Raw genomic sequence first — 23,048 nt, forward strand, 5'->3', positions numbered from 1 at the left:
GAATCTGAGACATTCATTCATCCATCCAAGTTCCTTAACCTGTTACTGTATAAGAACCAGTGTAAGTATTCTTGCTTGCTTTTGAATTCAAGGGATATTCCTACATTCCGTGCTCTGAGGTTGTTAATTGTAATGCTTGCCATAGTGAAATGGATTGGCCAGAGATATTTCTGCAGTGAATGCCTAATGCTTAGATTACCTAAAACCTAGAATAACTGAAGTAACTCTTCTGACTGTCATTACCATGGTATGAGACCATTGCGAGGTGAGGGAAAATGTTAATCAGCAATCTAGAAAAATATCAGATGTATAAACATACAAGTTACCTAAAGAATGTTACCCCAAATGCAGATCTTCCCAAGTGCTGTTTCTAGAACTCACAGGGATGTCCTAGCAGCTGAGGATCATCTGCTCCCAGCAGCAAGACAGCTGTGGTCCGTGTTCCAGCCAGATCTCTGACCTAACGTTCTGGGAAGCACTAAAACCAGGTGTAATGACTGGGAGTTGCAACATAACATTGAAATCCTCTATACTTTTATGCAGATCTCTTATCTGAATCCCAGCATGTGTGAGTTTGCACATCAGGACATGTGATGGGGAATGAGCACTGTTTTTATGCATCATGTGACAGAGGCAGACATTTATGTGAGGCCAGGTAACAAAGGCACTACCTTCCTGTTGGGTCATGTGGTAGCCTCAGCTCCCGTCACAAGATCATGCATATATTCCCTTGCCAGTAAATTTGATATCTGCTGCAGATGGTACTTTCCTAGCTGCAGATCCCTTTGACATTAAAAATATGGCACATTGAAGTAGAGAGGCTGCAATGTAGCACTGCATCACAAATGCATGGGAGGGTGATCTGTAGAGGAACTTGATCTTGTAAAAGATGTCCCTGTCCATGGCAGAGAGTTTGGAACTAGAGATCCTTAAATGTCCCTTCCAACCCAACCCATTCTATGACTCTGATGAATTCAAAAGTATATCTCATACCCAGCTCAGGGGGTTTGATAGTTTTTGTTTGTTCTTATCGAGAAGACTAACCACATTAGACACAGTCTCTTCCTAAGTACCATTCCAGTCACTCTTCCAGAAATCCCTTATCTTCAGAGGGAAAGAGGTAGTAAGGCTCATAGTTTGAGACCAGTGAGAGTGAGAAAGGGTCTCCCAGCACAGTGAGTGCTTCTGGAGTCTTTCTTTCCTTACATGTTAGAAAATGCAATATGTGACTTTGAGAGACCCAAAAAAAAAAAAAAAAAAAAAAAAGGAAAGAGAGGGAGGAGAGACACTTGCACTTCCTGCAGGTGATTTGTGAGTCCTGAACATTTTGTGTTTTGTTCTCTTTTGGGTTGTGATGCTATAGTATGGATAACGTGGATTCTTCCTGAGGATGAGAGCTTATAGATGCTAGACTCCAGAATACATTCTTGTTCCTCTGAATACTTCGGAGTGAATAGCTCAGTTACATGTTTCTCATATAACTGACTCTTCCCCCCCACCCCCCAGTCTACTTTGTTGTTGTAAAACTTCCCCTTTCCAGGCTGACTGGCGTGATTCATTGGTCCCTTTAATGTGTTCCTTTTACATACCTGCTAATACTGTCCTGTTCTCCAACATCATCATATACTTCTTGGTCACTCTCTGGTTGTTTCACAGCAGCTTTTTGCTTTGTTTTTAAAGAATCATAATCAATCTCCACCACGGTTGTTTTAATGTAACCATCTAAATGAATGAAACCATGTAATTAAGCAAAGAGAGTTTTAAAGCCTGAAGTGAATGAATTAGTTTAACTGAAGGTTCAGAATCAGTGTGATTGAACTGTATTGGAATATCTTTGAAAATTTTAGAAAAAATGTGTAATGTGAAGCAACCTCAGCTGGAGTCTTTATCTGCCCACATATGTACAAATCTCAGATGTCTCAGATCTCTACCCAAGCCCTCTTCAGCTGGTGTCAGGTTAACTTCATCTTTATTTACTTCTCAGCTACAGCTGAAGAATTTCCTGCGCAGGCTGCAAGGAGCAGGGCAGGACAAAGATTCTGATAAGGAGGAAGAGACTTTTTTTTTTTTCCATAGATTGTACTTTGAGTTGGTAGACACACTGGATCTGTACTATCCCCTTGTCCCTGGAACTTCAAAGAGAACTGGTTATACTCCTGAGCGTACTGGCTCAGGAGAAACTTTTGCAGCAGGGCAGCTGGCCAGTACCAGCTCTCTCATCCTCTCCCTGTATGGAAGATATCTATAGTACTGGATGTTAGAAGACATTAAAGAAAGTGCTCAGCTGGTATTGTCCAGTTATGCATGTGAGAACTCTTACTGAACTTGTCATTTTGGTCTCCTCAAAATTTTAGCTACTGCTTTTAATAACTTTTACTGATTTTAGTGACTTTTGTTGAATTCATGTATCAGTCTTTTAATATCTTTGCTATAAACCAGGAGATGGATCATCAGCATGGACTCACTGCCATGGGGGTCATTTATAAAAGTAGAGAAAGATTTTTTTTTTTCCTGAAATCTAAAATCTAAAAATCAGTGATAAGCCCAAAAACACTTAAAACAAGACCTTATTTTAGGCACATCCATTTTATTTATAATAGAATTTATGAAAAAGCTAACCTCGTTAATTCTACAGGGCCAAACCCCAATGTTAATTTAAGAGATAACAGGGAATTACCTCTCATTGTTCTTAACTTATTCAAGTGCCTGTTGATGTTACATAGCGTTGTACAATAACTATGAACTGAGCCCTGCATGCCAGGTAAGGACTGCTGGATTAGTTGTGGTAATTATTTGCTTTGGTGGCCAGTGACTAAGCCTTGTTAAGGCTACTCTTTGCTGTAATGCTGCATGCACACACATGTTCACTGTCTAATAGTGAAAACAATCAAACACAGTGAAGGAGCAGAACTTACAACATCCTTTTATCCTGCCCAGCCACTTTCCTTCTGGGTTGTCTGTGAGGCGAATTATTTCAATCTGATCCCCCTGTTTGACAGTCAGCTCATTCTTCCCTCCCTTGCTGTCAACACGAGCTCGTGCCTGATGAAGGACTTGGATGGGTCCTGTTAACTGCAGAGAAGAAGCAGCAAAAGAAGTCACAGGTGGAAAAGTTGATTTTTTTTCCTAAACATTCAGGCATAAGATAACTATAGTGATAGTTATATAATTTGTTTCATTATCATTTAAACACTCTAAAAAGAGACATTACTCCTGTCTCCTGTTCCCAGCTTCCCAACTATTAATTTAAACTGGCTTTGAAAAGAAAAAGTAACAGCACAGTGATAAAGTAGCTGAAGGAGTGACAGAAACACAGAAATATGAAGACTAAAACCAACAGGCTAATCTGTGGAGCCATTCTTCACAGAACAGGTTTTTGTTTGATTCTAATGGGCAGCCCCACATTGTTGCAGTAGAATTACTCATATGAATAAATGTTCATTAAGATAAAGAAGTATTTCACATGATGTTCAGTGCTTACAATTATGCTTTATAAATGATCCTAAAAGTACCCCCAAAGAGATGATTGCCCTGTTTGTTAGAATTCAGGATTCTCCTTGAGATCTTTAGTACATGTTAAGAAGAAAGTTCTTTAGATTTTAACTTCTGTAGCTTTAATGTATATGCAGTCTTGCAGAGTATCCATCCCTACATAGGTGTCAACTAGAAAGAAAAATTGACTTAAACTCATTTGTTTGCATTTAAGAATAGCAACACTCTAACATCCACAAGAGAGCAGTCTAAAAGCTTCCAGTGTGCTAGTGTGTACACTTTAGGGGAGTGGTCTGAGAAGTCGACATGGGACCAACCCCCTAGTGAGCACCAGCTAAGCCATGATTAACTATTAGTATTTTCCTTTAATATTTGCTCTTCATCTCAGCAGCCCAAGGCCATGATATGGGAGAATCACAGTGGCTTTACTGTGTATGGAGCAAAATAGATGGGGAGAAAAAACAAAGCCACCCGCTATACAGTGAAACTAAACGAAGAACAGCAAGAACACCAAGAACAGCAGCAGTTAGCAAAAAATGACTGACCAGCAGTTTTGTAAACTGCAGGAGAATGTTGACCACCAGTTGTATAAAAATGATATAAAGGAGAAACAACCAGCACATTATTTAGCACCTATTTTTTTTTTTTTTTTTCCTCTCTCCAATGACTATAGCTCCCCGACAAATATGTCTTATTCCATTCCTCCCTATTTAGTCTGGCAGTCCCCTTGGGCTGGAGACCAGGGCAAGGTCAATGTGTTGCAATTTTATGTTGAAAACTTTTAAGGGTTAGATATGGTTGTATATAATATTAAGTATATTTGTCCCAGTTATCACTTTTATAAAGGGCTTTTAAGAGTATTCTAGTGAAGGAAATGTGTTTTAAACAGAAAAGTAATTTTATTATTATTAATAAAAAGAACATGAGAAGGGATTTTAGCAAAAATTATATAAGCATTGGAAAAGTTTCCTTGTTCCCACTGCTGACTTCAGTCTCTGTACTGCCAAACATAAAAGGGTAGATTTATAAAAGGGTAGATTTACATTTACTCCAGGTTTATCCAGGTGCTTGACCTACCTAGCATAACAAATAATTCTGCAGACAGCTGAAAAGCGTATTTTGAACTAAACAATGCTAAATAATACTTCTTACATGTCTTTGACCAGATTACAAGACAAAAATCTTACTTTGAACTTCTTCCTTATTTCCTGCTCTTTCTTTTCTTTTTCCTTTTGTTCTTTCTTCTCTTGGTCCATTCTTTTCTTTTCTTCCTTGTCCCACTTCTTTTCTTTTTCTCTTGATGGTCTAGAGGAGCATTGCCAAGACTGACTATAGCAGTGAAGCAAATCTCACTAGAGCTTTCTTTTCAAAAGTCAATAAAAAAATCCATGTGATAGAAAATGGCTTCTCCCAGTGAAACCTAGGATATATGTTTAAACCCAAATGTGGCTGCAACAGAGGAAGCAGTCCTTTCTCTAGTATTACATACATAATTTTAAAACAGCTGTTTTCGAGAGGACAGTATGCCAGAAAGTCAGACTGGCTTTGCATGTGCATGTCTAAACACATCTGAGCTAATTTTGGTAAGCAAGCTGGCAGCAATCTAGGTGTTGTGGCACTGTCTGCAGTGCCACAGCTGCTAAATACTTACCCAGGCTATCAGTGGTTGATGAAGCCTGACTCGAAGACTGAGTTATCACTGGACTGCTTTTTTAAACTTAACTGAAAGATTTTCCAGTGGTCTACACAAAATGGCAATCAGTCTTCTGCACTGCTTTGTAAGGGTGCCCAATACAGCAGGGTACATCACCTGTCATGACTTGCATCCTGAATGGTACAGAGATGTGGGCCATGGGAAGTAATTAGGACTATAGCTACAGCTTTGTAGGTTGCTGCTAGCAGTTCTACTGGAAGAGCTATTCTTTACAGACCCTATGGAACTGATTGAGTGAGGCTCTATTCCTTTTTTGGTATTTTTGCCAAACAGATATGCTCAATTAAAAAAATAAATAAATCTATAAATAAAGACTGGATGAGGAACACTTGTTTTGATTATATAGTTTTAAAACTATCTATGAAAGGGAATTCAACAATAAATTACTGCTAAAAGTCATTCTACTTGTGAAACAAGGTATTCTGGTGTAGGAACTTTAGACTATTTACTCCAATGTAGAGGATTTCTTTGGACCTTGTCATACAATGAATCCCATAACTTCAGACATTAGTGGGGTGAGAGACTCCTTTAAGTGAGGGGCTAAAGGGTAAGAGACAGCAGAACTCATATTTTGGCTCTGCCAATATGCCAGGGTACATGAGCCATGAGACCTGTACATCTGGCCATGTATAGAAAGGAGTTCTAGGTACATTTATGTAGAAAGCAAGAAAAGCAACCACAACAAAAGAATCTGTCTGTGACTGTAGTATCTAGGGGCTGAACTTACTTTTGCTCCTAGGCTGTAATTCCAAACAGTGATTCACACATGTTCCTTAGATCAGAAATCAGACTCTTCTGTTATCTAGGTCACAGTAATCACATGATTTTATTACAGGAGTTTTTCCACCCCAGGGCATATTAGATCTAAGTGGGAAATAACCTGTGAACAACCTGATTTTCTCCAGGTGAAATTAATGAACACAGTAACACTTGGCAGGGGCTGCAGTGGAATCACACTTTTGTGCCAGGTGAGATAGTTTTGCTAGCAGTCTAGCAAAATACAATAGACTACAGGGTTTAAAATTTCTACCTGATTTCATTTATATCTTCATACATCTCTCCATCACTTCCTTGGCCCTGTAAGAAAATTTCAGTTTTCAATGGCCTATATATACATTTGGAAAGGCATGAAGAAAATGGACTATGTAAACTGCATACAAAATATATAAAAACATTTACAGCAAGATGCAAATGCAAATTCATTTAATTTTCCAAAATCAAATTACTACATTATTCAAACCCATTATTTTTCTCTTTCCCTGCCCCATCCTTGCTTTTATAATACCACAGCTTTAAAGTCCTGGATTGTTACTGTCACACTAGCACATTGCTTAATCCATAGGGGGATATTTTAATTGCAGTGTTAGTCCTGGAAAGTCTTTATCTGCACTGATAATTGCACTGTCATGATGAAGGCGCCAGGGTTACCAGTAGTTAAACTGGAATGCTAGGGATCTAAATGTGATTCAGATTATGGTCTCAGAGACTGTTTTAATCTGCGTACAGCCAGGTGCTTAAAGACATGAAGACAAACGTGTGCTTAATTGAAACAAGTGGTTTATTACTAGAATAGGACAGAGGCCTTGTTTCTGGAAAATCTCAGTGAAATGAAATGTCAGAAGAAATAGTTTTGTGTTTGAAACCTAGTTTTGGTGACTAGCCAGCTTTCATAATTAGTTCCAGTTTGCTCAGCTTACCTGGTTTTATTTCTGTCCTTCACAACAAATGTTTCTATTTTTTCTAATTTATTGTCAACATGCTGGATTAATTCTGCAATTAGTTTTCTAATGTGTTGAATTGATTTTACTAAATTTGTCAGTTTGTACAGGAAAGGATAAGTTTATCACTTACCACCTCTGTATTTCCAGGACCTACATGATAAAAAAAAAATATTAATTTTTTAAGTGTACAAAACCCGGTTCATTATAGTGCTAACAACACTATTAGTATTAACTAGAAATACATATAGGCTCTAGCATTCAATGAGTATATGAAAGGGAAAAATCAGAGCTTTTCCAGGTTGCTTTTACAGTATGCTGTAAACTAGAAATACCTGGTACAAACACTTCACTTCTTTCCTATAACATGGCACAATTCACCATGATACTTTTGAAAGGGAAAGATTTATTTAGTGATTCATCAGGGTCATTGATAAACCTATCTATGCTATTTGTTTACAAAAAATACCTACTTATAAAAGAAAATTGTTGTTAAAACAAAAAAATAAATAAAAATAAACACAAAACAAATCAGTCTGGATAGACTAGAAAGAACTTGCTTGCACCGGCTCTGCAGCTGAATAAGGTGGTCTTTCTTTAAGCGAGCCTCTGCCCTGGTTTGCAGAAAAAAAAAAAAAACAACAACAACAACAAAAAAACACCTCTAAATCTGCTGCTTCCTCTGCCAGTAAATTAGGTAAGCAAAGAGCTCAGGAACAGTTTCAGCTCCACAGCCCACATTGTTGTACAGCAGGATGGTCAGCACGCTAAGCAATGAATACTGTGCCTGGCACAGACCAGAGCCTCCCGAGGAGAGATCAGAAGGCAGACTGAAATTCTTTGTGTCACAATCTGCTTCTCTGGCAGCTCCTGGTACAACATAGCGACTCTCTGCCTCCTATTGAAAGCAGATCACAAAGCCACACTAAAAGCACAACCAGGAAGTTATTAGTTTTTTAATCATGTACAAAACAGTGCCTGTTTTGCCAGAACACACAACTTCAGCTCTGAAAGAAGAGCATTTATTTTGGTTCAGATTCTAAAATCTGGTAATTTACAGTCCCAGTATACTTACAACAACAAAAAGAAGGGGGGGAAGTGCAGGAGAAGGGGAAGGAGATATTTAAAGCAGTTCCTGAGAGTCTGTCATATTAATTATAAAGCAATTAGTGTTATGAGACAACCTTCATAACCCATAAAACTGCAGTACCAGCATAATTAGTTGCACAACTCACTCACGAACACAATATGCTTTTGCTTATCTTATAAATACAATACGCTTACAGCTTTAAAACCTACCCATCTTACTCTGTGAGACAAATTCCACATCATCATAATTTTCTTCATTGTCTGGACTTCTGCAAGTATGAAAAAGGGAACATGTGAAACCTCTAGATGGTTTTATGATTGCATTTTCATTTATCATTTTTCTGGTGCCTTTTTTTTTTTTTTTCCAGTTATTTTATAGAGTGTTTGGGCATTGTGTCAAGCCCAATATGCTCCTTAAGTACCCGTGAATGTCTCTTTCTGACTATGAGAAGGTTTTTCACGTGGGGACACTTTGATCCTGAGTATAAAGGGAGAAAAGGAGCCAAAGGCACTCGGACACCATGGAGATAAGTGGGGTATGAGAAATATAATGGGCCGGTGGGCCTACTGACTGGCAAGAATTGGGCTTTTTAACCATGTTTACAGGTGCAGACTCCTCACACAGTGCACAAGAGGAACATCAGACTTTTGTACAATGTTAAACATAGCTCTAAGATGTGCTCCTTGACTTGTACTGCTTAAAATCTATACAAGGGGCCAGAGAAACAGAGTCAAAGAGTTGTAGGGGTTGGAAGGGACCCCAAGATATCATCAGGTCCAACCCCCCTGCCAAAGCAGGTTCCCTAGAGCAGATTGCCCAGGTAGGTGTCCAGACGGGCCTTGAATATCTCCAGGGAAGGAGACTCCACAATTTCCCTGGGCAGCTTGTTCCAGTGCTCCGTAACAGCGGCATAAAGTTAGGCCAGGTGAAAGGGTTCTGGTGCTGGATTAAAAAACCCGGAGAAGGAGGAAGAAGCTGAAGATACAGCTGGCAGTTTAGGGACCTTTAACTGCAGCCGGCAACTTTCAGTGACCTCTCACTTCCGAAGGCTTTGTAGCGGTTGAAGCAAGCCCCGGGCCGCCTACCCTCGCCAGAGGGGTGCTGTGAGGTGGGATGTGGGCACGGACAGGACAGGGCGAGCATAGGGCCGGGGGCTGCTGCCGCGGAGCAGCGGCCACTAGAGGGGGCGGCGAGCGCGTCTGGGACGCGCGGGTGTCGCCTGTCGCTTGTCGCCTGTCGGGCGGCACCTCACCCCTGCCCGCAGCAGTATATTCTCGTTGTCCTCCGGTTGCTGGCTGGAGAGAGGCTCGGTATTTATCTTCAACTTGTTTCCGGCCAGTTTTCACGCTAGACCGAAGAGCTTGCAGCCTTCCCCCACTGGAGGTTTCCCGATGTGAAAGAGGTTTTTCGGAGAAGGGCATAGAAAAGGAGCCCGGTGTGTGACAGTGGCTTCTAATATTGTCACAGCAGGCCATGCCGCATCCCGTGGTGTGGTTTTGCAAGCAGCGCTGAACTGAGTTCCTCAGGCTTGCAAGGCTGCAAAGCAGGGTATCGGCTGGAAGGCCTGACGCTGTTGACTCCTTCCCCACAAGAAAAATGTGGGGGAAAGGTTCAGCTATTGATTCAAACCATTATCTGCAAAAGTAAGAAGTCTTTGTACCCCTTTGGAGTATAAAACCCAGAGAGGTATCTGTCTACTCCATCCCTTACCCCCTCACCAACAGGGCAGAAAAAGTGTTCGTACAGATAAGACTATTTAGGGAAATGACTAAATAATCCAAGCTAATAAAAAAATGTCCAAACAGGCCAGGGAGAATTGGAGCTCACTGCACCCAGAAATCTGCTAGCTGGTCTTCACAGGTTACAGCATGAGCACAGTAACAGGTGGAAAAATGAAAGAAAATGAAGATCTCATGTTTTATGTTCACTTACGTCATTTCAGAGCTGGGCTTGATGTTCCTGGGAGGCAGGCTGGGAGCTGCTGAGGCCTGCAGGGATGGGTGAAGGGCTGGTGGAGGAGGTGGCAACTGCATGGCAGAGTATGGTGGAGGTGCAGGTGGTGAGACTGCTGCTGAGGAGAGTGCTGGCTGTTTAAAACCTTCATTTTTAGGGCCTGAAAAAATAACAACAAAAACAGGACAGAATAATTAATCAAGCAAATAGCTCAGGATGGATAGAAAATAAAAACCTCACTGTTTACATGAAGTATTAGGATAAAATATCACTATTGCACACTGTCTAAAGCAAATATATTTTGTGAACCTCTTTCTTAGATTTACTTGGTGCCTTCTTGTACCACAGCACAGAGGATCTGCCTAGAGGAATTTACTGCCTATGGCAGGCCTTGAAAATGTCTTTAAAAACCCACAAATGAGACAAAAACAAAACAAAAATCACAAAACAAACAAGAACAAACAACAAAAACAGTTCATCCAGTGTATAAGTTCTTGTGCTTTCACATTATCATTTAGTTCTACAATTTTCTTGCAGAGATCAGCTGCAAAGTGTCACATGAGCAGTGAAGTCTCACTGGAGTTCTCCTTGCTCAGAGACAAAGTTTAAATGGAAGGGATGAGAAAGCAAAAGACATTTTGGCATCGATTAAAAGCTATACAGCTATCTCTACAACTTCAAATAGCTTTGTAATGTAAGTTGTAAAAGGCTGGACTTAATATGCTACACTAGCAAGCCCATACTAGAAAAGTGGCAATTTGAGAAGCTACACCCTCAACAAACAGGTGCAGTCTTAAAAAGAAGATGATGTAGTGCACCAGAAACACAGAAGCCATAATTACATGATTAGTTTGGTGTGCGTGTGTGCTGCACCAAATTCATGCCCCATGTACAAGCCACAACCAAAACCATGGTAACTATGGCTTTGAAAGTTCACATTCAGAAAAGTTATTCACACACAATCAAATGAAATCACTGCCTGGATGCCATGTTGTCAAGCCTAGAGTTGTGTTTCAGCTATCATAAGTTACCCAGAAGGGATCATCCCCATCTGTATGGAGCAAAGTAAAACAAAGTCTAAGGAAGAGGAGAGCAGAAGAATAAAACAAGTTCACAGTTCAGTTAAACCAATAACAATCAAAAAGAACCCCATTGTCTTCTGGGGTTATTTTCAAGTTCACACCTGCGTACTGAAGATCAAAATCTCGTCAAGAAAAAAAATCTTCAAAGCATTGGAAAAAAAAAGTGTCTCAAAACCTGAACTAAAAATATTTAGTAATGCTTAATACCCAGACTGAAAGTTAGTAGGACTATTAAAAAAAAAAAAAAAACTTTCTTTAGCTGTTTGGTTGTCTGATTTTCAATCCTACAACTTCTTGTGCAGATTCTCTTTTCATAACTTTTATAAACAGAATCTTTATCTGTGATGCAAGCAAGTACAAAAAAATAAAATCATAAGAATCCCATTACCTGCCCCTTTCAGGATGATGTTGTTTCTATTTTAACAATATAATGAGACACAATGAAGAGCGTGAAGCCTATTCTGCTAAACAATAAAACACAGGGCAAATAGTTTGTGCCCTATTTCTCCACTTCAGATCACTGTTGAAGGCAGAATACAAAAGCAAGAGTTATTCTTATGTACTTAAATTACTTAGGAGACATTAATGTGGTAGGGAAGTTGCTATGCTAGGTTGGTTTTCTTTGTTTTTAAGCACAGAATACCAGAACAAACTGGTCTTGTATGCTGTCTCCACTGGTGGCAGACATTGATGCTTGGAGCTGGGAAAGCCTGTATGAATAGTACTTCCTGATAACCTCCCCAGACTCTAGCTACTCTGATTTTAGAAGCCTCGTAATATAAATGTGGTTTCTTTATGTTAATTTTTTTCAAATAATTTATATTCCATTTTTTTTTTTTTTCCAGCCTCTCCTTTTCTCCATGTAACTACACTATAGTCAGAATACACTGGCAAAAATCACAGAATCGTTGAACAACCTAGGCAGGGAGGGACCATTAGAGGCCACTTAGCCCAAGTTCCTGTTCTAAGCAGGGTCACTAACTTAAGGATCTCAGGGCCTTGGCCACCTGAGTTTTCTGTTTCCAAGGCTGGAGATACCATAGCCTCTTTGGGCAACCAGCTTCAGTGTTTGACTACTACCATGGTAGTTCTCCCTACTACAGGAAGTTCCTTGGTCAATGTCAGGCCTGCAAGATCTAAGAAAGCAGCTATCTGCTATCCTCAAGTTATTGAAAGCTCCTGACATTTAACTTTATATGCTTGCTGTGCCCCTTAGGCCGGTATCCAGACAGCATAAAAGAGAACAAGAAAGCAGTCTGGACCCTGTGCCTAAATATAAGGAAGATAGATAAATGTAACATGCACTGAGTGGGTCAACATGAACATGAAGTAACTGAAGAAGGGATCCTTGGGGTACAGAGGAGAAGGGGAATCGATAGTTTAGAAGGTCCTTTTGCATGTCACACAGAAATTATACGAAAAATACCAAGCCTTGACATTTTTCTGCTTACTAACAAGGAACTCAAAAGTTCATGGATAAATGGGCTTCATGGCTCCTTGGAGCAACTCATCAATATACAGGCCAATGACAGTAATTTTGAAATGAGTTAAGTTCCACCATTACTTAAACAGCAGAATACTAAAAGTCCCAATAGTGCTGATTACACTGGTGAATCCATTGGTATTTTTAAAGAAATGTTGATAGCCCAGAATCAGTCCATTAATATTCAAGAGATTATTAAAATATGTGAGATCATAAACTTTCAAGACAAAAGTATAATTTTATTAAAAAAGCTGGCCCCTAAATAATGTGAAATAATCCTTTCACTTAGTGCTGAGGAGGCTTATAGCAGTGATAATATGTGCCAGCCGGAGAGAACCCAAAGAACAGAGAGAACGGTTAGAGATTCAGAAAACACAAATTCCAGGAGACATTGAAGGAATTGAGGTTGTTTTGTCAAAGATGATAAGACCGAGGGAAATCAAAACAAAAATATAAAACCTAAGTCTTGGGCAAAGATGAAAGTTCTTTGTTTTCTTTTTTCTTTTTTTCCCTTCTCCCCATTTCCATGGTGCAGAAGGCAAGAAGAAATGTGCTTAAAGGCCAGCAACTTTAAGGAAGCACTTTCTAATGTTCCTGTTTTAGAAGTGCAAACAGGTGAATACTAAACTAAGGACCATTAGCAAAAGCTTTTTTCCCCAAACAATATAACTGTATGAAGACTTCTTAAAGGTAAAACTCCAAAAAATTAGGGTTACAGTCTCAAAATCATTGTGCATTAGATCTTTCTGCCACAACATTTTCCTTACTTAACTGTAAAGATGTTTATCCTCTCTGATGATTTTTTTTTTTTTTCTAAAGACATCACACTACCACATTTTGTGGGTATAGCTTCTATTTCTTTATTCTACATGAATATTTGCATTTGCATAAAGTCAAACACTGTTTAATTGAGCCAAGATTACAAATGATCATGTCCTCCTTGTATCTGATCTCTGAGGAGTGAGTGTTCTTATTTAACTCTTTAGAATCTTTATTCATACAGACTTTATCAACTATAATCTCATAATGCTCTAAACTCCCTGATAAAGATGAATAGCACTGACAATCTAAACATTTATTTGCAGTATAATTATTTCAAGCAGATTCTAACCAAGGAATGAAGGCAGAAATAAAAAGCTTTTATATTTTCATATAAGCCACGTTAACTAGTATTAATTGTACTCTCAAATTTTGTGTTTTAATAGTGAATCCCATATCAGATTTTCCATGGATATGTGTGTGTTGCCATAATACAGTGTTGTATATGTGCACAAAAATTGAGTACATGATAGCATGCATGCATTATATCATCATACAGTATTACTTCATTGTGATTAGGTTGTAGGACTAAACCGAAAATTCTGCCCAAGTCCCTGTGCATAATATCTCTCTCTTCCGTTGTCTCTTAAAAGCCAAATCCAAATGATAGGAAACAGAGGCAAGAAAGGACAAGAGATGCATTTTAGATTAAGTCCTTATTTTTAAGTATAAAGGCTGAACAACCTTTCCCTTTTTATCTACATTGCTGGAATCTAGCAATAAATGAATGATCATCATGATAATGGAAACGTTTTTTTTCCTGTCCCCCCCCACCCCCCTTTTTTCCCTTTTAACTATAGAACTGACTCTTGCCTGCTTTTAGAGGTGTAATTACCTTCACTTACACTAACTGAGACTGTTGTGGGTGTAAAGTGTTTTAATTCTAATACTGAAAATAATGGGGTGTGTTAGATAGGAAGGTAGTGCTCAGTATGAAAAGGCTGTTATAATCAGGCTCACAGATAGACATCTATCATGATGTTTCAGTAGTGTTTTGTTTCTTGTTTTAATTGAGCATTTCATTTTGATCCCAGTTCCCGCTTCTTGTGTCTTGTAGGCTTGCTACTCTGAGTGCCTGGGAAGGTTCTGTGCTGGTAGTGGAACTGAAGTCAGCTCTGGACACTCAGAATGAGAAAATAAATTGAAATTACATTCTGGCTTCATATGTACCCAAAGCACTCTCACCACCAGAAACAGTGTGACAGACCATCACTGCAAGGTAGCTTTCGCCACTACCACTTCAGTTTCCAAATAGCCTCTTCTCTTTTCTTGGGTCTCTCAGTTTTTTCACATGCTATTTGGCACTGAAGAAACAGGTTGAGAAACCGAACCTTTTAACAAAGAACTGAAAGAATGGATGAAAAGGAAAGAGTTCGTCAAAACCTGTGCAGCTGTAAAGCAGCTAAGAGAAACCTGCCATACAAACTGTCCATAAAGAGTAACAGATATTTCTGCTAATTGTGATACTAACTTTCTTTAATCATCCTTAGAGCTTTAGCACTCACACCAGGACTGTGCACAAAATATTGTAAGCAGTTCTCCTGTGTGCCTGGGGAGCCTTCACAAACAATTTCTATACATGTAGCAACCAAGAGTTCACCTGCGTTCCTGCAGAGTGTTTTTTCATTGGGAAGTTCAGGACACTGAATTTGTTTTGATGTAAAGTTTGTGACTTTGACCCTTGCTATTCCTGGCTTGTGAGAAATAGTGATACACCTTCACAACATCTAAAGAACCCATAGTCCCTTCATGTCTAGATAATCTGTGTTCAACAAACTCAGAAAAAAAGCAACCTGAATATAACAGTTCTCAGTAACTACCACACTTTCGCTGTGTGAACTCAAAGAGAAACTAGTCAAACAAACAGGCAAACAAATAAACATGGCAAACAAAGAAACAAACACAACCATTTGGAACAGATGAACTCTATGTGGACACATACATATTTCAAGGCAGGATTAAAAACAAAAACAACAACAAAAAACATATCCACTCTCACCTTGTTAAAAACCTTCTGTGACTGTTCTGAAATACTGCCTTACTCAGTCCTGAGGTACTAATACCAGTAATGAGTAGCAGACCCTGGAGGGAAATTCCAGCAGTGCCTGGACTCCTTATAATGCATGCAACAAGCAGCACAGAGGTGGGACAGAAATCTGATGGGAATCAGTACTTCAGCAAGGACCAGTTCTCCCAAGCCCTTGTCAAATTCATAAGATAAATTGTACTCATGTACAATGATCATATAGACTCCAGTACTGACAAAGCTGAACTGACATCTTTATTTATTGTCTCCCTAAATACCAGGATGTCTCATTTCTTGGATGAGAGATTGGCACACAGGTGAAGAACAGTATCTAATTATCAAACTGACCAGAACAAAAGCAGTCAAACAACAACAACAACAACGTTTAATCACTCACAGCTGCAGTTCAGCACCTATTGAAGGCATAAATTGCTGATAAATTCTGTATTACAATAGTATGTGATTCCTTGGCACTAAGTTATTAATTGGCAACAATGAGAAATAATAGTTCTGATCATCACCCATGGAGTAGGAAGCTATCCCAGTCTGGCAGGTGATGACCTGGCTTCACCTATTCATATTTCCCTCACACCTTGGCTAGGCCATAGCAGTAATGTATACCTGTTCCCAAAGTCATTAATGTTTAAGAAATTCCAGTTAGCTGAGAACAGTTGAAGTGTATTACAATGCAATCTCTTTCAAATGCATTAGCCCGGCCTCCATTTTCTACACAGTCATCTTCACAGAGTCACAGAATGGCTGAGGTTGGAAGGGACTCAAACAGGGACACCTAGGGCAGGTTGCCCAGGATGATGTCCACGTAGCTTTTGTAACCTTAACTATAAGGACTTAACTCTGAATTATACTGAAGGTATCAGGCTGTAGTATCGAGGCCATCTATTGCCTCAATCCAGACATTTCTAGTTGAAGACTGCATAAGAAACAAAACTGAAACTGTACATGTACACCACACTAACTTCCATTTAAAGTTCACTCTCATCGCACCTACTTCACCATAAATATAGTAATATATATAGTAAAGAAAATACCTTTCCTAGCAAGGCATTCTCTTGTACGTACAGGGGAAAAAACTTTTTTTTTTTCTTTTTTCTTTTTTTTTCCACTTCATATCCTAACAAAGAGACCATCTTTCTCTTTCTCTAGCCTAGAATACATCCTTTGTAAAGGCTTTGTTTCCTTTGACGCCTGATGCAGTGAGCTACTGATGAGGTGTCACCCTCCTCTGGCTCTGTTAATGTAAAGAAAACCTGACAATATCAGCTACATCAAGGAGACTCCATACTTTCTGCAGTTAAAATGCCTGAAATTTTACACCACTCAATTTAATGATTTTTTTCAAGCAGTTATACTGCTGGTCGAAAGTTTTGCATTTTAAATGAAATATTTGTTTTATAAAACAAAATGTTTTTGATCTATTTAGCAAGTGCAATATTGTTTTTAAATTTTACTGCAAAACACGTCACCATTTCTACATGCAAGATCTGGGAAGCTTTCTGTGTCTTACAGAGAAATTACTAAGAACCTGCAACAACATTTGCAGCAGCTGATCACCCACTTCCTACTTTATTCATAATCTGCAGAGAGCTGTTCTTTGCTCTGCTTCCCTAACTTGCGTATTCATTTAGATACAAGCCATTATTTCAGGCTTCAAAATTATACTACTTTGGAGCTGCTCAGAGTAAACAGGTACACTTGCAACATTAATGAAGCTCAGTGTTTTTGATGTGCTGTTGTCAGATATGCTCTAACAATGGAGACACTAAGATTACTGGAGACACTGCTCATGCCCTGAAAATGAAGACCACAGAACAGTTTTGATTATTGTCCTCCCTGAGTCCACGCCCAACTTAAATGAATGTCAGGGTTGTTTCTTCTTCTTTTTTTCTACTTCTTCTACTACTTTTTTTGTTGTTATTGTTGTTGTTGTTGTTGTTCTCCTCAGCTCCCCTGTCTTTCTTCCCATCAGATGGTAAGGGTGCTTTTTCAGCTTTATACAATGAAAATCACCTCCACAAAAGGGGAATTCTGGAGGAAGGGAAAAGGGGAAAATGGATACCTAGCAGAGATCTCCGTCTATTTTAAGATAACTTTGCTGATATTTGCTCATACATCATGAATAACATGATCAGAACATCAGAACAGATGGAGAATTTGTCCGTCCGTCCGTCCCCCCCCCCATCGTTGTTGTTGTGTTTTTTTTGTTTTTTTCAAGCAGAACATCTCATTGATTTCAATTGGTAAACTGTGTTTCCAGAGCAGATGCACAAACTACTTCAAGATTTATTTATTTATTTATTTATTTATTTATTCAGATAACACAACACCTATTCTTATATTCTCAGAATTACATAGAGACTTACTAAATCTGAGAAGAGTCTAGGAGCTACCCTGTGTCAAAGACAACCTGTTCCAGCCAACTCAAAAAGGAATCCACCACTGGCCAAAGCTGAGCCCATCAGCAATACTCGTGTAACCTCTGTGATAACATATTTAAGAAAGGATAAAAATACTGTGCAGAAGCAGTGAGAGAGAGGACAGAGAAAAATGCAAGAGAAACAACTCATCTGACACTAAGGTCTGTGAAAAAGTAGAGGAGAAGGTCTGCTTGCAACTCATATGGAGAAGACCATGGTAGAGCAGGCTGTTCCCCTACAGCCCATGGAACACTATGTTGGAGTAAATATCTATGCTGGGGCCCATGGAGAGCCCCTGCAGGAGCAGGCCCTGGGCTGGAGCTGCAGGCCATGGAGAGGAGCCCACGCAGGAGCAGGGGTCTGGGGGGAGCTGCTGCCTGTGGGTGACCCGTGCTGGAGCAGTTTGCTCCTGGGGGATGGACCCCGTGGTACGGAGCTGTGTGGGAGCAGTTCTTGAAGAGCTGCTGCCTTTGGGCAGTCCCCACAGGCTCAGTTCGGGAAGGACGGCATCCCGTGGGAAGGATCCCATGTGGAGCAGAGGCAGAGTGTGACCATGAGGGAGTGGTGGAGACAATGCCTCGGGGACTGACCACAGCTCTGATTCCCCATTTCCCGTTCCCAATACCCCTGCACTGCTCGGGGTGGGGAGGAGGTAGGAGAGTCAGGAATGAAGTTGAACCTGGGAAGAAAAGTGGTTGGGAAAGGTTTTTAGCTTTTTGTTTGTTTGTTTGTTTGTTTGTTTTTTGTGTTTTGTTTGTTTGTTTGTTTCTTACTATCCTATACTATTTTTAATTGGCAGTAAATTCAATTAATCTTCCTCATGCTGAATCTGTTTTGCCTGTGACAGTAACTGGTGAGCAATCTCACTGTTATTATCTTAGTCCCTAAACTCTTTCATCTCATTTTCTCCCCCTGTTCTGCTGAGGTTGAGAGAGCATCTGGGTGGGCACCTGCCAGCTAGCCGAGGTTAATCCATTTCTGGATTAATATATAATGATGGACTTTTTCAAACGAAGCTATAGAATCACAGTTAATCAGATTCTGTCCCCTATCTCAGACATCAGTTTGTGAAACCTCCAACCTGGCAATATCTGAGAGAAAGTAGATCTATGTGCCTTTCTTTGACGCTGATATCCTGGAGTATACCATTTGGCAGAACTGGACTGCAGAATCCATCACTCACCTTAAACATAAACAGCTGCTTTCAGCTTAAGCAGCTGCTTTCACCTCAAACTGGCTGCAGCTGCTTGAAATAACAGGTGCTTCTTGTCTGCATGGCCTTACATGGGGCTTGGACTAAGAGTTCTTCACATTATTCTATTAGTGACTTCACCATTGGGGGAATTTAGGAGTGTGGTAGACAAGCAAAATGGAACAAGTTACTGCTCAGAAGAATAACTGTAGACATCACCAAAAACTTTTTCACATGGACACAAAAAAAACTACTCAATTCCTATTCCTTACAGAGACCAAGTCAGCCAAAGTTAAACACCAATTCCTAATTAAGATATTTCTCATGCAAGGGGAAAAAAAACACACACACTACACTTTTTTTTTTTTTTTTTTTTTTTTTCATACTTAGAAGGATACTTAGATAATCCAAAATGCTTTTAAAACTGTGTATTTAGTAAAATAAATACCAACTGCTGTTAAGTACTTTCACAACAGCACATAACTTGCTAACTTTATTATTATTATTATTATTATTTTAAGGAAGGATTGTAGAAAAGCATATTTGACCCCAATTGTCCCTCTGAGTGCTACAACCAATCTTCCAAAAAAGAGAAATAATACTAAGCAGCCCTGTGCCATGTACAGGAAACCAAATATTTATCTACAATGGAACTAGGAAGCATTCTGTGCTTTTGAGAAAGTTGTTCTGAAAAACTTAATTCAAAGCTCAGAAGTGGTCAGCAGTGCAGAAAATCAAACTTTTATGATAAAGTTATTAAGTTGTGCACTGTGACTTACATAATATGGTCAAATGATGAAGGTTCATAGAAAATATTTCTTCATGTCAATCAAAACAGGTCTAGAAAATAACAGGATAGAATGGAACATACTACATATGCTTTACATCTGCAGACCTCCAGGGAAATATTAAAACAATACAGAGAAATTAAGACTTTCCAGATGAAAGGCAAACTTCAGAACATGTCAGAGTTCAAAGATATGAGAAGTATATGCCAAATGTTCTTGTAAATGGAATACAAAGCAGTTGTTTAGGTCTAGCTAAATGTGAGAACTTTACACTTCAAAACATATTTTCCAATAATTGTGTCAGAGACATGTCCAAATCTTCATGACCACACGCATATTTTTGTATATCTGGGAAAAAAAAAAAAAACAACAACAAACAAACAAACAAAAAAAAACAACTATTTCCAGCTTTACTATAAAGCTGCATATGAATTAATGTGATATTTTAGATATACTTAATTAGTTATAAAGGAGATTTTGAGCAAAATACATACCAACTTAATAAGTGGGGGAACTTCCAGCCAGTTCATATCATTCTTCTTTCACTTAAAATTGTTAACATAATTTATATTCTCATACTTTTCTGGGATACAGCCATGTTTAAGAATACTCATGACTTTGTTACAGCATAATAAGTTGTCTACCATTACCTATGTAATACAACCTAATGATGAAGGCTCATCAAAAGTGTTTCCTCATGTGAAACAAATAGGTATAGGAAATAAAAAGATTTCAAAAACTGAAAAAAGAAAACATAACTTAAAGAGAATTACTTGGTTCCATTGGTTTTACTGTTTTTCTGCCTAGCAGTTTTCATTTTCTTTAACACTTTATATGATAAAAGACATTCTAGCTGTCTTTTTCTTGTTTCCTTAGAAATTGTCCTTTATAAGTGGTATTCTGAGTACTCTTCCATAAAGAAGAGTATGTGGTATGTATGTGGTATAATCCTAAAGGCATTGTATTGAGCTCACCCAGCGCTGACCCTGCTTGAGGGTGGACACTGGTTTCTAATACATCACAACACATCATTTAGTTTAATTCAGTCCTTAGCAATTTCCACACCAATTCAGAGAATATATTAGGTATATATATATATATATATATATATATATATATTAGGTATATACTTTGATTCAAAACAGAAATGACCTGAAAACAATCTGAATCACACTGTTAATATGTATTTGGAATTGTTATTAAGCGATCATTACGTTTCCTCTACAGAATCAATAGCTGTATTTTTTTATCCTCAGAATCTTAAATTATGCATCTTAGATACTGAAGTCTCAGCTCAGGAATAATTATAGCTGACTCTGTAAGATTTAACACAGTCAACTGCAGAAATGACTCTACAATGCATACATAAAGTATAAATGCATGCATGAGAAAAATACAATTATATGCTTGCCATTCATATTATGATATATACTGTCTATATCTTGCTTTTAATTTTACTACAGTATAATAATATGAAAGGTAATGAGTATACCACATAAAGTGTCACAAACAAAAATGGAGACTTTTAGGTGAAGATCCATGACCTATGAACTTCAAAAATTTATTCTTCTGTTTCTTGGTCATTTAATATATTTCAGTTAAATGTTGCTGAAAGAATCCTTTGCGTTCTCCCATTTACAGTGACAGCAAGAGAAAAATGTCCTTAGAGGAAAGCTGGAGAGTTTTTAACTTATTTTCCACTATAAACTACATCCAACTACTAGTCCAAATTTTGTAGATTTTTTTTTTTTTTTTTTAATTCCAAGCAGATCTAGCAAAATTACATTCATGGCAGACCTGTATGATCATAATTTCAAGTTCACTTCCATAGTTTTCAGCTAAATCTATGATGTATCAATAACAGTAGACATTAACACTGAAATTTAAGAAAAGACTAGGGAAAAAGTCTTGAAGGTCTTAAAATGTATATTCTTACTTTAGTAAATATTTTTGGTATAGTTCAGAATTCAACATTTTAACTATGTATATCAAAATCCAGACATTAACTTGCACATAATTATCATGCTATTTTGATTTTTTGACACTTCCCTGAATTGTACAAGGTTTTATGGCATGTATGTGCAAACAGAGGCATCACATCATTACCACGACTCCACCCTAAGCTGCATTGTTCGATATCAGCTACTTTTATTTCCATCTGAACAGATTATTTATCTCAAATTACAATTGATTTTATCCCCTTACACTTCATGACTGAGCTGTTGTGTAACTTTATCCAATCTAGCACTGAAGTAAAGTAAGAAAAACCTCCATTGACCTTCTAAGTACTGATTCTACTGTAAACAGCAGTGACATCCTGTGATAAAAAAATCCCCTATTCTTTATAACATTGGAAGTTTTTGTTTCATCTTGCCATCAAATAAGAGCAACAAGTGGTTGGTTATAAGAGGCTTTGCAAAAACAGTTAAATGTTTATTGTCCACGGAAGTGGTGCTTATTTATTAATTACTTTGCCAACGGTGCTGTGCTATTTTTGTTGTACTTCACACTTCCAATTTTAATTCCTCTGTTCTCTCTTGATGTCTTATCCAACTCAAATAGTGATGTCACCATCAGGGTACACAACATATCTTGGGATAGAACCTCAAGAGGGACTGCAGACACTACTACAACCCAAACCATAAACTGTGAGAATTGTTTTGCCTGTATTTTCCTCCTTGATTCAGTACAGTTTCCTTTCTCCCACCACAGCTTGAAATCTCCCTAGAAGAATTCAGAGAACTGGGGACTCTGAGCCTTCAACGGACTTTGTGTGGCTGGCCATCTGTACCCACACAATCACACTGAAGTCTGCCCAGGTGCAGTTAGTTCTCTGAAAGCAATAGTGTGGTTGTGGCCTCACATGGAAAGGTGTCAGCAAAATGACTTTGTTTCTCTCTCTCTCTTCTCTCTCTCTCTTTTTTTTTTTTTTTTTTAAATTATTATTATTATTATTATTATTTTTCCCTAGCAAAGCCCTGTTTGAACTTTGGGTATTGGTTATTAATGTTATCATTAGTATTATCTTCTGAATATAGAAAGCACATGCAGCCCACTGATTTCAAGCTGATGTATGATCTACTGTCAGGAGAATAGCTTTAGAGGGACATCACGCAAGAATTCAGAATCATAGAACCACAGAAATTCCCAAGTTGGAAGAGACCCAGAGGATCATTGAATCCAGCTCCTGGCTCCACACAGAACCACCCAAAACCCAAACCATATGTCTGAGAGCATTGTCCAAACATTTTTTGAA

General features: G+C 38.5%; 1 protein-coding gene across 3 annotated transcripts in view; it reads right to left on the reverse strand.

Moving 5' to 3' along the window:
• The window catches only part of FYB1 (FYN binding protein 1), a 67,446-nt gene that overhangs the window by 11,977 nt on the left and 32,421 nt on the right, over positions 1–23,048 (reverse strand). For all 3 annotated transcript variants that reach the window (XM_035310494.1, XM_035310492.1, XM_035310493.1), the window contains exons 3-9: positions 9,947–10,127; positions 8,224–8,282; positions 7,058–7,077; positions 6,237–6,283; positions 4,680–4,797; positions 2,916–3,072; positions 1,590–1,722 (exon numbers count right to left, since the gene is read on the reverse strand). In XM_035310494.1, the coding sequence (XP_035166385.1) occupies positions 1,590–1,722; positions 2,916–3,072; positions 4,680–4,797; positions 6,237–6,283; positions 7,058–7,077; positions 8,224–8,282; positions 9,947–10,127 (715 nt within the window). The remainder of the gene's footprint in view (positions 1–1,589; positions 1,723–2,915; positions 3,073–4,679; positions 4,798–6,236; positions 6,284–7,057; positions 7,078–8,223; positions 8,283–9,946; positions 10,128–23,048) is intronic.

The sequence above is a fragment of the Oxyura jamaicensis genome, chromosome Z (assembly GCF_011077185.1).
Source record: "Oxyura jamaicensis isolate SHBP4307 breed ruddy duck chromosome Z, BPBGC_Ojam_1.0, whole genome shotgun sequence".
Taxonomy (NCBI): Eukaryota; Metazoa; Chordata; class Aves; order Anseriformes; family Anatidae; genus Oxyura; species Oxyura jamaicensis.